This window comes from Fusarium phalaenopsidis (genome assembly GCF_050370095.1).
Source record: "Fusarium phalaenopsidis strain FUZ10S chromosome Unknown contig_32298, whole genome shotgun sequence".
Taxonomy (NCBI): domain Eukaryota; kingdom Fungi; phylum Ascomycota; class Sordariomycetes; order Hypocreales; family Nectriaceae; genus Fusarium; species Fusarium phalaenopsidis.
Genome location: NW_028145407.1, coordinates 1,453,705 through 1,467,230, shown reverse-complemented (window position 1 = coordinate 1,467,230; position 13,526 = coordinate 1,453,705). Strand labels below are relative to the sequence as shown.

The 13,526-nt window shown below is 52.5% G+C and overlaps 6 protein-coding genes across 6 annotated transcripts; 4 read left to right on the top strand and 2 right to left on the bottom strand.

Moving 5' to 3' along the window:
• Positions 1-635: 635 nt before the first annotated feature.
• Positions 636-2,863, bottom strand: LRP88_07016 (uncharacterized protein; the record flags this gene model as incomplete). The annotated part of the gene is made up of 3 exons (XM_083243553.1): positions 636-1,632; positions 1,690-2,378; positions 2,432-2,863. 3 exons carry the CDS (start codon positions 2,861-2,863, stop codon positions 636-638), a joined length of 2,118 nt encoding a protein of 705 aa, XP_083100777.1.
• Positions 2,864-3,514: 651 nt separating this feature from the next.
• Positions 3,515-5,259, top strand: LRP88_07015 (major facilitator superfamily domain-containing protein; the record flags this gene model as incomplete). Its single annotated transcript, XM_083243552.1, has 5 exons — positions 3,515-3,762; positions 3,818-4,212; positions 4,266-4,324; positions 4,376-4,951; positions 5,005-5,259. The coding sequence occupies 5 exons, from the start codon at positions 3,515-3,517 to the stop codon at positions 5,257-5,259; spliced, it is 1,533 nt and encodes a 510-aa protein (XP_083100776.1).
• Positions 5,260-5,828: 569 nt separating this feature from the next.
• On the top strand, positions 5,829-6,737 carry LRP88_07014 (cytochrome c oxidase subunit IV family; the record flags this gene model as incomplete). Its single annotated transcript, XM_083243551.1, has 3 exons — positions 5,829-6,057; positions 6,396-6,589; positions 6,648-6,737. The coding sequence occupies 3 exons, from the start codon at positions 5,829-5,831 to the stop codon at positions 6,735-6,737; spliced, it is 513 nt and encodes a 170-aa protein (XP_083100775.1).
• Positions 6,738-7,066: 329 nt separating this feature from the next.
• LRP88_07013 (P-loop containing nucleoside triphosphate hydrolase protein) lies at positions 7,067-8,931 on the bottom strand (the record flags this gene model as incomplete). Its single annotated transcript, XM_083243550.1, has 2 exons — positions 7,067-8,156; positions 8,207-8,931. 2 exons carry the CDS (start codon positions 8,929-8,931, stop codon positions 7,067-7,069), a joined length of 1,815 nt encoding a protein of 604 aa, XP_083100774.1.
• Positions 8,932-10,023: 1,092 nt separating this feature from the next.
• Positions 10,024-11,827, top strand: LRP88_07012 (uncharacterized protein; the record flags this gene model as incomplete). The annotated part of the gene is made up of 7 exons (XM_083243549.1): positions 10,024-10,111; positions 10,180-10,304; positions 10,358-10,457; positions 10,510-10,622; positions 10,685-11,376; positions 11,431-11,764; positions 11,816-11,827. 7 exons carry the CDS (start codon positions 10,024-10,026, stop codon positions 11,825-11,827), a joined length of 1,464 nt encoding a protein of 487 aa, XP_083100773.1.
• Positions 11,828-11,873: 46 nt separating this feature from the next.
• On the top strand, positions 11,874-12,536 carry LRP88_07011 (uncharacterized protein; the record flags this gene model as incomplete). The annotated part of the gene is made up of 2 exons (XM_083243548.1): positions 11,874-12,446; positions 12,498-12,536. 2 exons carry the CDS (start codon positions 11,874-11,876, stop codon positions 12,534-12,536), a joined length of 612 nt encoding a protein of 203 aa, XP_083100772.1.
• Positions 12,537-13,526: the final 990 nt, after the last annotated feature.

Sequence of the window (13,526 nt, the reverse complement as noted above, 5' to 3'; positions counted from 1 at the left end):
GGCACTGCATGTCTTTGAGAGGGCCTTGCCATTGGCGTTGACCGTCTTTTGCGGCGTCATTGGAGGTTAGTTTTGGCCATGAGCCCCTCAAGCAGATGCTCACAATGACCAGGATACTACACCTTCCAGCCAGTCTTTGCACCCGATGCTCTTAAGCAGGTCGACCCCCCGCAGATGTAAGCATTCGGTCTACATGAGTATGGGCATACGAGAAACCAAGTGCTAACCATTTGCCAAGTACCGAGGCCAAGTCAGAAGCCTCGAAAACTCTGCCACCACCTTCAAAATAACTATACCACCTTAGAGCTCGGAAGACGTCCAAACAAATCCCATGTAAAAATAGAGCTATTTCATGATAATGATGACCGTAACTTGTCTTGGAACTATATTAGAGTCATTTCGTTCGTGTGTGTGTTGACGTTTTATATGAATGCTCAGTTGTTTGAGACGATGTCAACCAACCACAATGACACCAAGACCAAAGAAATAGGATAGTAAAGATAGTTCATTATCTTCATCTAAAACTACACTGAATGCTTAATGACTGTCCCGAGCCACCTTTATTGTACAATGTCTTAAGTTTGTCTTGTGATAAGGATCAGGCCCTCCTATCCTAGGTACCCTACACCAGATCTCTAAATCAGAGGGGCATCCAGGCCCCAAAGCAGATTTTCCCAGTCCATTCCATCAAGATCAATCATTGATCCCAGCTCATCCCAGGCTTGGGAGGAAGGGTCAGCATCATTGGGCGTCGCCCCGGTCGAGATCGGCGCTGCTGAGCTGGGGGTGAGAGGAAGACTCGTCTCCTGCACAGCCGATCTCACTGGAAGCTGGTTTCGTTCTTCATCCGCACATATCGACACTTTGTGCTTCTTCATAACCTGCTTCAACAGGTCCTGTATCCGGGCTGTCGGCTTGGAGTGCTCCTTTGCAGTGTCTAGGATCTTCCATGCCTCCACCAGCTGTTGTCGCCTCGCCTCCTTTTCTTGTGCGGTTGTTCCAAGACAGAAATCCAGGATAAGTATAATGGTAGCTAGAAAGACGCTGTGTAATACTAGTGTCGTCCTGAGTCGCGTGGAAGTGAATGCAACATTCTCTTTGTCAAGGAGATGCTCTGCGTGAAGAATTGTTTGAGCTGCGTCCAAGCAAACGTTTCGTGAGTGCGCATAACGGGGCTCGATCGAACCACGGGCCAGATATGGAAGATGGAGTCTACACCGCTGCCCCTGAACGAACAACTTCATGATGTGCCGTTGTATAATAATCGCCGGTGACCGTCGAATATCGTTAGGGGGTAGCTTTGCTAGTTCTTCGCCTTCCATGGCTAAGAAAGGGGGGATTTCCCCGATGAATTGATCGATTGCAGCATCCAGCTCAAGAACAAGGTCGTATGTCATGGTTTCTGGAGCGGCTGAAGATAGTGGCATTCGGTCTGTGAACTTGCGAGTTAATTCGGCCAGCCGAATCCGCTGCAGGAAATAGGACATGCTAGTCGACTCGGTCAAGGGCTTCCCCGGCTCGTCGCCGTCGACAAGGTCCTCATCATTAAGATTGCGAGGTTTCCTCACAGCCATGTGTTTTGGATTTATTAGATAGGTGCCCTCGTGGGGGCCCGGGAATCGAGCCAACATGCTAGTTATACGTTAGACTTGCGATTAACAAAGGAAATAGACGAAGAATTAAACTTACCAGTCCAACCCGACGAGGTACCACCAGACTCGCCGAGCAGCTTCAGCTCTTATCCCAGTAAAGGCCTTTGGGTGACCCGTCGATGTTGTAAGGGGGTGATCCAGGCGATGAAGGCCCAGTTCCCGAGAGATTGCGATGGCTTGAAACAGATAGGTTCGAGCCCGAGTGGAGATGCCCTCGATGTTTAGCAAGACAAAGCTCATAATGATAAGACCCTGAGCGCTCTCCAGTTCGACCTGCACATTTCTCTGAGCCACATCAAAGACGTCCATGGTTCCTTTGAGCCAGATGATTGCCTGTGCATTTGCCTCTGCAGCGTCAGTGAATAGCTTTGCCGTCTCATTGTCCGCTTGCGTCCACGAGTACGTGACGTTGGCGCAAACCGCGAGGAGTAGAACCACTGAGCACAAAGGTACCTGTGTTCCCTGGTCCAGAGCGTCGTACACCTCATCCACAAGGTTGCATAGAGAAGGGTTATGCACAATGTGGTGCATGTAAGTGATACCTGTCGTGTACTTTTCCACCAGCGTTCTGGTTTCTTCTCTAGTGGGTAGCCATACGCACTTGGTTGGTTCCACAGAAAGAAAACCAGATGGGATGCTGGAATTTTGAAAGATGTAGCATGATGATTGAGTGATCATGCGTATAGGACAAGTGCGAAAGACGATTTTGTCACCCAACACGGTTTCCTGTTATGGTGTTAGCATTTAGGAGACATGACAAAGGCTTGCTGTAGACCAACAGATGTCTTTTGACCAAGACATGTCCTATCCAGCCAGAGAGCATCGTCCGTTAAATTCTGGACGTTGAGAGGCAATGCCAGTTGCGAGTCCTGTTGTGGCCGGGGTGGCGCATCTGCTTCTGGAATAGATGGTAACGCTGAAGACGATTGGCTCTCAGGTGCAGGCTGTTTATTCTGCTGTGCAAGCAGCGCCTCCAACCTCTCTAGGCGGCTCAGAATATCTGTCTCCTTCTCCTTCTCACCGGCTCCAACCGCCGTCCTCTTGGCGATCGGTCTCTGGGCCGGGGCCGAAGCGCGGGGTGGATCCTGGGGTTCCCGGCAGGGAACTCCGCGGCTGGTGCAATTTGAGCAGGGAAAGTCGCGGCTGCACCGCAGCTTGCGCACGCGGCAAAAGTGGCACGAAACAGGCCGCTGGCGAGGCTGCCTGCCCATGTCTGCGGTGGTCTCTCGGAGGGTACCTTACTGATAGCTGTAACTGGTTGGGTGAGAGAGGAAGGAATTGTGTTAATGAACGGAACGGAAGTTGAACCTCCGCGGACTTTCCGCCCGGAGTTTCCGCGGGGCCGGCTCCGGATCGGGGATATCAAGATGCAAAGGACCAACACGTCCGCGCTTTTCTCGCTGATTTGAGCCCTGTCTGATCAGAAGGATTGGCTTCAGATGGGTCTTGTGGAGCAATGCTTATAGATTTACTCATCGGGCGACAGGAATCCTCGCTCTTTTGCAGTCAGCATGGCCACGAACTGCTCATCTGTCCCCTTTGATGACTCTAAATCCTGGCAACCAGCATCACATCGGGCTCAGTTTGGCGTTAGCGGACTTAAGAGAGTTTCCCGTTGGGTAGGCGAGTGACAAGGGTGTCGGGAGCTGCATTGATGTGCTTTTGAGACTCACTAGTTTCTGAGCGGATACATTTAATAAAGCTTACCCCGTCTCTCCAACTCCTGTCTTGGTATGCAATTTCTTGCTCAGCTACGACAACTCCTCCGGTAATCGGCCGTGGGCATACACGGCTTTTCTTTACCCTCGTTGGTACGACTCGGAGAAACCACCGATTTGGTCAACCTCCAACTCTTCAGCAACATGGGTCACATCGATATTGAAGAGCAACTGGCCGGTGCAGCCACCCCAGCACCAGTACTCAATGATGATGAGAAATATGAGAAGGATCTTGAAGATGGATCAACCTCAGTCGACCTTGAGGAACTTGCTCCTCGTGACCCCAACATTGTTGACTGGGACGGCCCCGATGACCCAGCCAATCCCCAAAACTGGTCGGCAAAGAAGAAGACAATAACCGTTGTGCTTGTCTCATCCATCACATTTGTCACGTAGGTATCCTGCCGTGACAAACAACCAAGGGCCACCCCCTCTAACTATCCGTAGACCGTTGGCTTCGTCTATTTTCGCGCCAAGTATTGATCAAGTGATGGGAGAGTTCCACTCAACAAATCAGCAACTGGCGTCGTTTATCGTCTCCGTTTACCTGCTCGGGTACTGCTTTGGTCCTTTGGTTGTTGCGCCCCTGTCTGAGATGTACGGTCGTCTTCCGCTTTACAACATTTGCAACGTTCTCTTTGTCGTCTTCAACATTGCTTGCGCCAAGGCTCCCAACTTGGCGGGCCTGATTATTTTCCGACTCCTCGCAGGTCTCGCAGGTTGCTGCCCGCTCACACTTGGAGCTGGAACACTGGCCGATATGATCTCCAAGGAGAAGCGTGGAGCCGCTATGTCTTCATGGGTTTTGGGACCTCTCTTAGGACCTGTCGTTGGACCGATTGGTGAGTATATATTGAACGCATACCGTGATGACTGTGAACGCTAATAAGAATAGCTGGCGGATATTTGTCCCAGGCTAAAGGCTGGCGTTGGTCGTTCTGGGTGGTGGCTATGGTGGTGAGTTGACTGCGGGCTCGACCAAACCAAAGCTAACATGTCCAATAGGGCGGCGCGATTGCTCTGGCAGGCTTTATCTTCATGCGAGAGACATACGCCTATGCCCTGCTGGAGAAAAAGACCAAGAAGCTCCGCAAGGAGACTGGCAACCCTAAGCTCAAGTCTGCCCTGGACAAGGGAACCACAACCAAGGAGTTGTTCAGCTTGGCAATGGTTCGCCCAACCAAGATGCTGCTCTTCTCGCCCATCGTCTTTCTCCTCTCGCTGTACATGGCCATCATTTACGGTTACCTGTATCTCATCTTCACTGCCATGCCCATGATCTTTGAGGGACAATACGGCTTCTCGAGCGGATCCGTTGGCCTCACCTACTGCGGTATTGGCGTTGGTTCGTTGATAGGTCTTGCTATTGCAGGAGCCACATCTGATCCTCTCGTGAGATATCTCACCAAGAAGAATGGTGGAGAGTCCAAGCCAGAGTACCGACTCCCGGTCATGACTGGAGCATGTGTCCTAATCCCGGCTGGCCTGTTCCTTTTCGGATGGTCTGCTGAGAACAACAACCACTGGATTCTTCCCATCATCGGAACTGGTTTATTGGGCACTGGCATGGTTGCCGTATTTGTAGGTCTCCCCCGACTAGTTGCGCTTGCAACTGTAACTGACCTCTTCGACAGATGTGCATTTCAGTCTACCTGGTCGATGCGTACCTGGAGTATGCCGCATCCGCCATAGCTGCTAGCACCGTGTTCCGCTCGCTGGTGGGAGCACTGCTGCCCTTGGCTGGTCGGAAGATGTACGACACGCTGGGTCTCGGTTGGGGTACATCGCTGTTGGCCTTCATCGCAGTGGCGGCGATCCCGGTGCCGCTGGTGTTTATTAAGTACGGCGAGAAGATTCGAAGTAGGAATCTGTTTGATGTCCAGTTTTGAGTGAGGATAAAAGTCAACTGATTTTAAGGATGGAACCGGATCTTATCGCATGGATGTTGCAAGGTACGGGATGTATGTAGGACCCGGGTACAAGGATCAAATAGAGGGTTGCGGCAGGAGGATAGAATAATCTCCAATCTGGCATATATATAAAGACATAATAAATGGGTATAGGAACCAAATAGAGGACCCTCTTCAACTCCCATCACCCACAGACCGTTATCGATGATGGACTTGTCAATGTCGATGCTGATTGTCTTGTCTGCTCAGATCAGAAGCTCCAGCCAATAACCAAGGCCGAGATTCTTCTTAGCGAGGTTTTCCGGAATGTCGGATCCACATAACGTAAGGCGAGCCAATCAGGCTACCACCCGTCCAGCCGAACCTCTCCCGGACAGCGGGCACGGTCGTACGATTGCAGTATGCTCGAATTCTTTCCTCAATAAACCCATCCTTCTTCGCGAACCTCTCGAATTACCTCTCCTCCCCGACCCGCTCACGACGTCAATTGAGCTTCCTCCGCCTCGTCTCTCCGTCTGTCCTCCGTCCCTCGATCGAATTCGCCCACCATGCTGCGCACCCCGGCCTCCAACCTGCTGCGCAAGAGCCTGGTGCGCAGCTCGCCCGCCCTGGCCTCCCGAGCTGCGTCGACTCACGCCATCTCCAACCCGACCCTCGCCAACATCGAGAAGCGATGGGAGGGCATGCCTCTCCAAGAGCAGGCCGACCTCTGGATGGCTCTGCGTGACCGTATGCAGGTCAACTGGAAGGAGCTGACTCTCCAGGAGAAGAAGGCTGGTGCGTACAATTGTCTTGTCTCCTCCACCACGAAAATACCTCCCGCGTAGCCGAGTCTCTGTGGTCATCATCATCACAACCACCAGCCAAACCACCACAGCCCATCAATCAGCCTCGTCATCCATCAATTCACTCCACAACTCCGTTCATTTCACACTTCAGCCTTGCATCTGAGTCTCCGAGAGCCTCAATTGCATCATGTAGACCCAATTTCCTCAATTCGTGGCCCTGATTGGTGGGCCTCGGCTCTGAGCCATGGCTGACAAGCTATCAAACGGCCCATCCCCTGCCTTGATGCTGCGTCACGTTCAGAAAACTAACTCAAACTGTCTCAATAGCCTACTGGATCGCCTTCGGCCCTCACGGTCCCCGCGCCGTTGACCCCCCCGGTACCAACGCCCGTGTCGCTTGGGGTGTCGTCGCCGGTCTCGCCGTCAGCTTCGGTCTCTTTGGCCTCATCCGCCTTGCTGCCAAGCCCGTCCCCTACACCATGTCCCAGGAGTACCAGGAGGAGAGCAACGAGTTCCTCAAGGTATGCTTTGTTCCCATCGCTCCCTCGCAGAGCACCACTGACAGCTGTCCCCTCGCAGAACCAAAAATCCGACCCCTTCACTGGTATCACCTCTCCTGGCTATGCCGGCAAGGGCATGGTCCAGTCTCCTCCCAAGGGCAGCTCCTAAATTCAATACACACCGTCTTTTCTTTTGTGCTAGAAGTTGGGGTGACTCCATGGAGACGTCATAGTGTGTAAAGCGGCCTCGGGGCAGGGCGTGACTGGGGGTTTCGAGGTCGCTCCAGAGCTGATATCAAATCATCTTGGTGTAAATACTGTGCTACAACAACGGAACCCGAGTCGAGTCATTTGTTTGAACATGTTTGCTTGTCTCTCGATCCGCCTGAAGAGCATACACCAGCGTTTCCAAGCCAGTTACCCAAATAATTCCCACCCAAACAATCATGCAGTTGCTCCAATACTCCCTGTGCATTATACATTTGATCAACAGGGATCTTATCCCCCACTCTGCCCAGCTTCCCGGTATCTCTCAAAGGTATCACTTGGCTGCGTCCTGTTGGGGTTCAACTCCTCCTCTTCCATCTTCCTGTCCACTTCGAATCTGCCATCCTTGCCCCAGTATGCTGGTTTCTCTGCTCCCTTGACGCTCGCCTCGGTGATAAGTACGTAGGGCATGGGGGCATCAAACATGGGCTCCGCCAAAACCCGTTCCATCTCCATCTTGAGTCCTCGAGCACCCGTTTCTGAAGCAGCAGCCCTCTCAGCAATTGCATACAGGGCCTTCTCTGTAAAGAATAGTCGAGAAGGGTATGTCTCAAAGAGAGCTGTGTACTGGGCAACAAGGCTGTTCTTGGGTTCAGTCAAGATGCGGAAGAGGTCATCCTTGGAGAGGGGACTGAGAGCACAGATGTTGTGTAGTCGTCCAATCAGCTCTGGGATGAAGCCAAAGCTTTGGAGGTCGGCTGGAGTGGTGAGATCGAGCGGGGTAAAGGAAGAAGCCGACTGCGGGTTGTGATGAGGGAGGTGTGTGTATGTCTCAGCCGGAAGAACCTGCTTGCTCCCAGACATGGTTGAGCGGCCACGGAGCTCTCCTCCAAAACCCATGGACGGCCTCGCGACTCTCCTCAGAACAGCCTTATCTAATCCAACGAAGGCGCCGCAGAAGACAAAGAGGATGTTTGTTGTATCAATGGTATACTGGTCGACTTTGCCACCAGGCGGGGCTGCCTGAGGGGAAGAGGAAGAGGGCCCGGATGCATTATAGTTGGTCGTGATGGGTGGTGTTGACCGAGAAGAGCGGTTGTCCTTAACATTGATGGTGACCTTTGTTCCTTCAACAAGCTTCAACAGCGCCTGCTGGACTCCTTCACCCCCAACATCTCGACCGGTTGTAGTCTCGCGTCTCGCTATCTTATCGAATTCGTCCAGAACAACAATGCCGTGCTCTGTCGCCTTGATGTCATAATTGGCTTCGATGAGGAGTCGCTCGATACAGGTCTCGACGTCTTGCCCGATATATCCAGCTTGTGTAAAGGAGTTACAGTCGCAGATGGAGAAGGGAACATTGATCTTTTTGCTAAGTGTTCTGAGAATGGTGAGTATGGGCAACGGGACAAAGGAAGTATAACAGCGTACTCTAAAATATAGGTCTTACCAACACCAGTTGGACCTATCAAGAGAAGATTGCTCTTGTCGATCTTGACATGCTCGGGGATGCTGAGGTCCTCGGCAACATAGAGATGATCCATGGGATCTTCGTCATACTCGTGATTGTCATGAAGACCACGAACCGACTCATTGTGGCCCGGGAACTCATCTTGTAGAGCATCAGTGTCTTTGCGCTGAGGCATAGGACCATGCACACGCTGACCTTCGACGGGGTGCATCTCGCGGCGTTTCTGATGCAGCTCCCTGTCTCTAGCAAACCTCTGGCGCATCATCTTGTCACGCCGATTCCGATCCTCGTGTTCATGTTGATGTCGCCTCCGTAAGTTCTGGTAATGATTGAATATGGTCGCGCAGATTGTCTTCTTCGCTCGGTCCTGGCCAACGACATAGTCGTCCACACGCTTCTTCAGGTCCCGTGGGTAGAACTGTGGGACGCCGAAGCTGGCCTTGTTGAACATGGGGCCACGCCCCGGATCGACTGACGGGTCATAGCTGCTGTTGAAACCCGAGTTGAAGTCGGCAGTCCGCCTCGATACGGCGAGGGGAATCGATACAGATAGATGTCGACAGCGCGGGGAGGGATTGTAGGATGGCGGTCGGGACACGGCGATGGGCAGCGGTCGCAGGAGAGGAATGGAGACGGAGCGGAGACCACGACGGGTCGCAGGAAGTGCCCTTACGAAGGGCGCCATTGTTGTATATGCCCGAATCACATAATAAGGGCGATTCCAAGCGGAGAGTCAGGAGACAGTCGACCGAGATGACCGTGTGTCTGGGTCGACGATGACGGGATGCGGGGGGTCGGGGACGGCTTGACACGGTCAGGCGGTAGAGCCGAAAGCTGGAAGCTTATCGCATCATCAATTGGCAACAGAGATGAGGCTTTGTACGAGGGCAATCCCGGCAGTATACAATACAGAGTTGACTTGGAGATGCCAGTGATTGATGAATTACGCGATGTCTTCTTTGGATGATCCGGAACTGTCCAGCAGGACATCTCCCTCGTCAGCCGCAAGCAGCATCTTCCGCTATCGGTGCGACAGTTTAGAGGCCGAAAACGCAGGCATCTGCAGCGACTCACAGCCACTAAAAGCTCCGAGTTGCAGCTCGTCCCATTAGAGAAGCTGACTGGGGGATCAGATAAGGACGCCTGCCTAAGCACCCCTGACTGGACCATCAATCCTTCCCGTGTTGTACTGCTGCACAATGATTCCGAGAAAACCTCATCATGGCACGGCAAACCCGAGTGGCGGGATGGCGAGAACCTCACCGGGCCCGCTCTCCCACTCCCTCAACCACAACGCAAGCGTCTCAAGGTGCACAGCGGCCACACGCCTTCCACTTATGGCACAGCGTACAGGATACGTACCCTGGCCGTTGGGAAACCCACCCCATCCGCGACGTCATCTCAACTTATCGATAAAGCTGCCTGAGGGTCAAGTCAAGCGAAGTGTGCAGCGCCAGGTTAGGGGAGCTAGTAGACGAGGTTGACAAGGTCTGAGATATCGCCATTGTTTTTTTTCTCGCCACAACCTCGACCTGTTCAGTTCATCTGGGCTCGGCGGAATTAAAATCCTCATTCCTGAAGTGCAATTGCTCTGGCTCCCTCTGTCGCAGCTGCCCTCTCGAGTCTGGATTGCGACACGTCGACTTTGTCTCACCTGAAGCTCAACAATTGCCTGAAGCTCAGCTCGCAACACCACATCTACCTACCTACCCCGCCCACGACTCCCTCCAACACTTTCATCCTCCCACACGCGTCGTATCCTTCACTGAGCGTTACAATGGCTGCAATCGTCGAGAAGTCGTCCAATTCCCTAGACCCCAACAATACCAATGGCGCTGCGGATGGCATTCCCAATGATGGTACAGGTTAGTAGTTGGTTCTCACATGTGATGATCTGATGGTCAAAGGGGGCCCATGTTGACGATAGCTTTAGGTGTCGTCAAGCTCGACCCCTGGCTGTCCCCTTTCAGCGACGCCCTGAAGAGGCGATTTTCAAAGGCCCAAGAATGGATCAAGTCCATTAACGACAATGAGGGTGGTCTCGAGAAATTCAGCAGGGTAAGCTTTGCCTTTCAGCACCTTGGCCCTGGTACTGATGCAAAAGAATCTAGGGCACCGAAAAGTTTGGATTGAACGTCGATGCCAACAACAACATCGTCTACCGCGAATGGGCACCCAATGCCACCGAGGCATACCTGATTGGAGACTTCAGTAAGTCTATCACTTGCCCGCCTGCCCCTTCAAGCTCTTACACTGGTGTTAGACAACTGGGATCGCACCACCCATCCCATGAAGAAGGGACCCTTTGGTGTCTTCGAGATTACTGTTCCAGCCAAAAATGGTCAGCCTGCTATTCCTCACAACTCCAAGATCAAGGTATGCCGCAGTTTCAATTTATTGCCAATTGGCCTGTCCCATATACTGACACTGCCCTCAAGATCTCCCTCACTCTGCCCAATGGCGAGCGTGCCGATCGACTCCCCGCATGGATCAAGTACGTGACACAGGACCTGTCCGTGTCGCCCGCCTATGACGCCCGCTTCTGGAACCCTCCCGCCTCCGAGACGTACAAGTTCAAGCATGCGCGACCCAAGAAGCCCGAAAGCGCTCGTGTGTACGAAGCCCATGTTGGTATCTCCAGCCCCGAGCAGCGGGTTGCAACCTACAAGGAGTTCACCAAGAACATGCTTCCCAGGATCAAGGATCTTGGCTACAATGTGATCCAATTGATGGCTGTCATGGAACATGCCTACTACGCCAGTTTTGGTTATCAGGTCAACAACTTCTTCGCGGCGAGCAGTCGATATGGTCCTCCCGAGGACCTCAAGGAGCTCATTGACACTGCGCACAGCATGGGCATTGTCGTACTCCTGGACGTCGTCCACAGCCATGCGTCCAAGAACGTGCTCGATGGTCTCAACGAGTTTGATGGCACTGACCACCAGTACTTCCACGGCGGCGGCAAGGGTCGCCATGATCAGTGGGACAGCCGACTCTTCAACTATGGCCACCATGAAGTGATGAGGTTCCTTCTGAGCAACTTGCGCTTCTGGATGGATGAGTACCAGTTTGATGGATTCCGATTTGACGGAGTTACTAGCATGCTTTACATCCACCATGGCATGGGAACGTACGTTGCTTATACTAATGAACCCATTCTATGATCGAATGCTGATCAAAATAGGGGCTTCTCCGGAGGCTACCATGAGTACTTTGGCGCAGATGTCGATGAGGAGGCTGTCGTCTATCTCATGCTAGCGAATGAGATGCTTCACCTCCTTTACCCGGATGTCATCACCATTGCTGAGGATGTGTCGGGCATGCCTGCCCTGTGTCTGCCACTGTCACTCGGAGGCGTTGGTTTTGACTACCGTCTCGCCATGGCAATTCCTGACATGTGGATCAAGATCCTGAAGGAGCTCAAGGATGATGACTGGGACATTGGCAACATCTGCCACACCTTGACAAACCGACGCCACGGCGAGAAGACGATCGCATATGCCGAGAGTCACGATCAAGCGTAAGCTCGTAACCCAACCCTACTCAGTGCTGGTTGCTAACTGCTGCAGGCTTGTTGGTGACAAGACGCTCATGATGCATCTGTGTGATGCCGAGATGTACACCAACATGTCTACATTGTCGCCTCTGACCCCAGTCATTGATCGGGGTATGGCACTCCACAAGATGATCCGCCTTCTCACACATGGCTTGGGAGGTGAGGGTTACCTCAATTTCGAAGGTAACGAGTTTGGCCACCCTGAGTGGCTTGACTTCCCCCGAGAGGGCAACAACAACTCCTTCTGGTATGCTCGACGACAGCTCAACCTCACGGAAGATCATTTGTTGCGATACCAGTTCCTCAACAACTTTGACCGGCAGATGAACAACTGCGAGGCCAAGTACGGATGGCTCCACGCACCGCAGGCGTACATCTCACTGAAGAACGAGAACGACAAGGTGATCGTGTTTGAGCGTGCCGGCCTGGTATTCGTCTTCAACTTCCACCCAACCAACAGCTTCAGTGATTACCGGATCGGCATCGATGTTGCTGGAACATACCGAGTAGTCCTCAACACGGACAGCAAGGATGTTGGCGGATTCAACCGCATCGACGAGGGCACACGGTTCTTTACAACCGCTATGGAATGGAACAACAGGAAGAACTGGACACACGTGTACATTCCTTGCCGAACTGCTCTGGTAAGAAGCCCCGTCCCACACGAGATATTGTAATCACTAACACGGGCATAGGTTCTGGCGCTTGAGTCGACGGTTTCTCAGAACCCCTAAGGCTCGCATTGAAAGACAAGAGACAGGAGTGAAGTTGAGGATACCTAGAAACAGTACTGAAGCTACTAGAAACTCTATGGTTTGGTGATTCTCTTCTTTGGCGGAGACATGATGGGCCTTGACAAGGTGAACAATTAATTGCGGTGGGGCACTCACTAATATGATGTCTATTTTCGTTCCTTTCTGCCTTGCAGAGATACAACATTTGAATAATAAAAGATGGCAATTGATAAATATGAGCCAGTGCCGTATTAGAGTGAGTATTGAAGTGATTGGAATGAGAACCTCACACCTGGCTATCGCAACGTCGTTAAATATTGCGGCGGGAGACACTTGTTCGAGGTTGATGGCGGTGGCGCATCGGGATCTGGCCCATGGCTTCTGCGGGCCTGGCTCTGGGCATTGCTCGGACTTTTCGGCTCGGGCGTTCGGGATAGCAAGGGGACAAAGACTGGCAATTGAGAGCGACCACAGGAGGAAACAGTTGGATGTGATTTAATCAAAACAAGCATGGGTATCGCGGCATTGATGTACTGCGATTTCAAGATAAATGGACCACAATTGAAGATTCGCTGTTATAAAAAGGTTTAACTGAAGCTCGACGATAACGACATATCGGTCTGCGTCCTCATGAGCCGGGGCAGATTTTTGGCACGGGCATGGGGAAGGGAGAGGGGCGGACGAGGGAAAAAAAGTTGGAACAGAGCCTGGCCGAACAATTGGCAAATCTCATCAGCGTCAGAAAATAACTGGATCCCAACATCTCCTGGGTGCCCCAGCTTTACTCAATTGCCCCCTGTGATTGGGCATGATGGGGGGTCTTTCGGTGTGGGTAGCGAGCTGAGACCAATAGGGGCAAGGGAACGGGATGCATGGGAGATGGAGATCCCTGATCTGTCTCTGTTGCCCGGGGGCAAGCTGGAGAAACTGGGCACCAGCAGAAACAGCTTTGCTTGTTGAAAGAGCGCACGCATGCATCTTGGCAAGGGG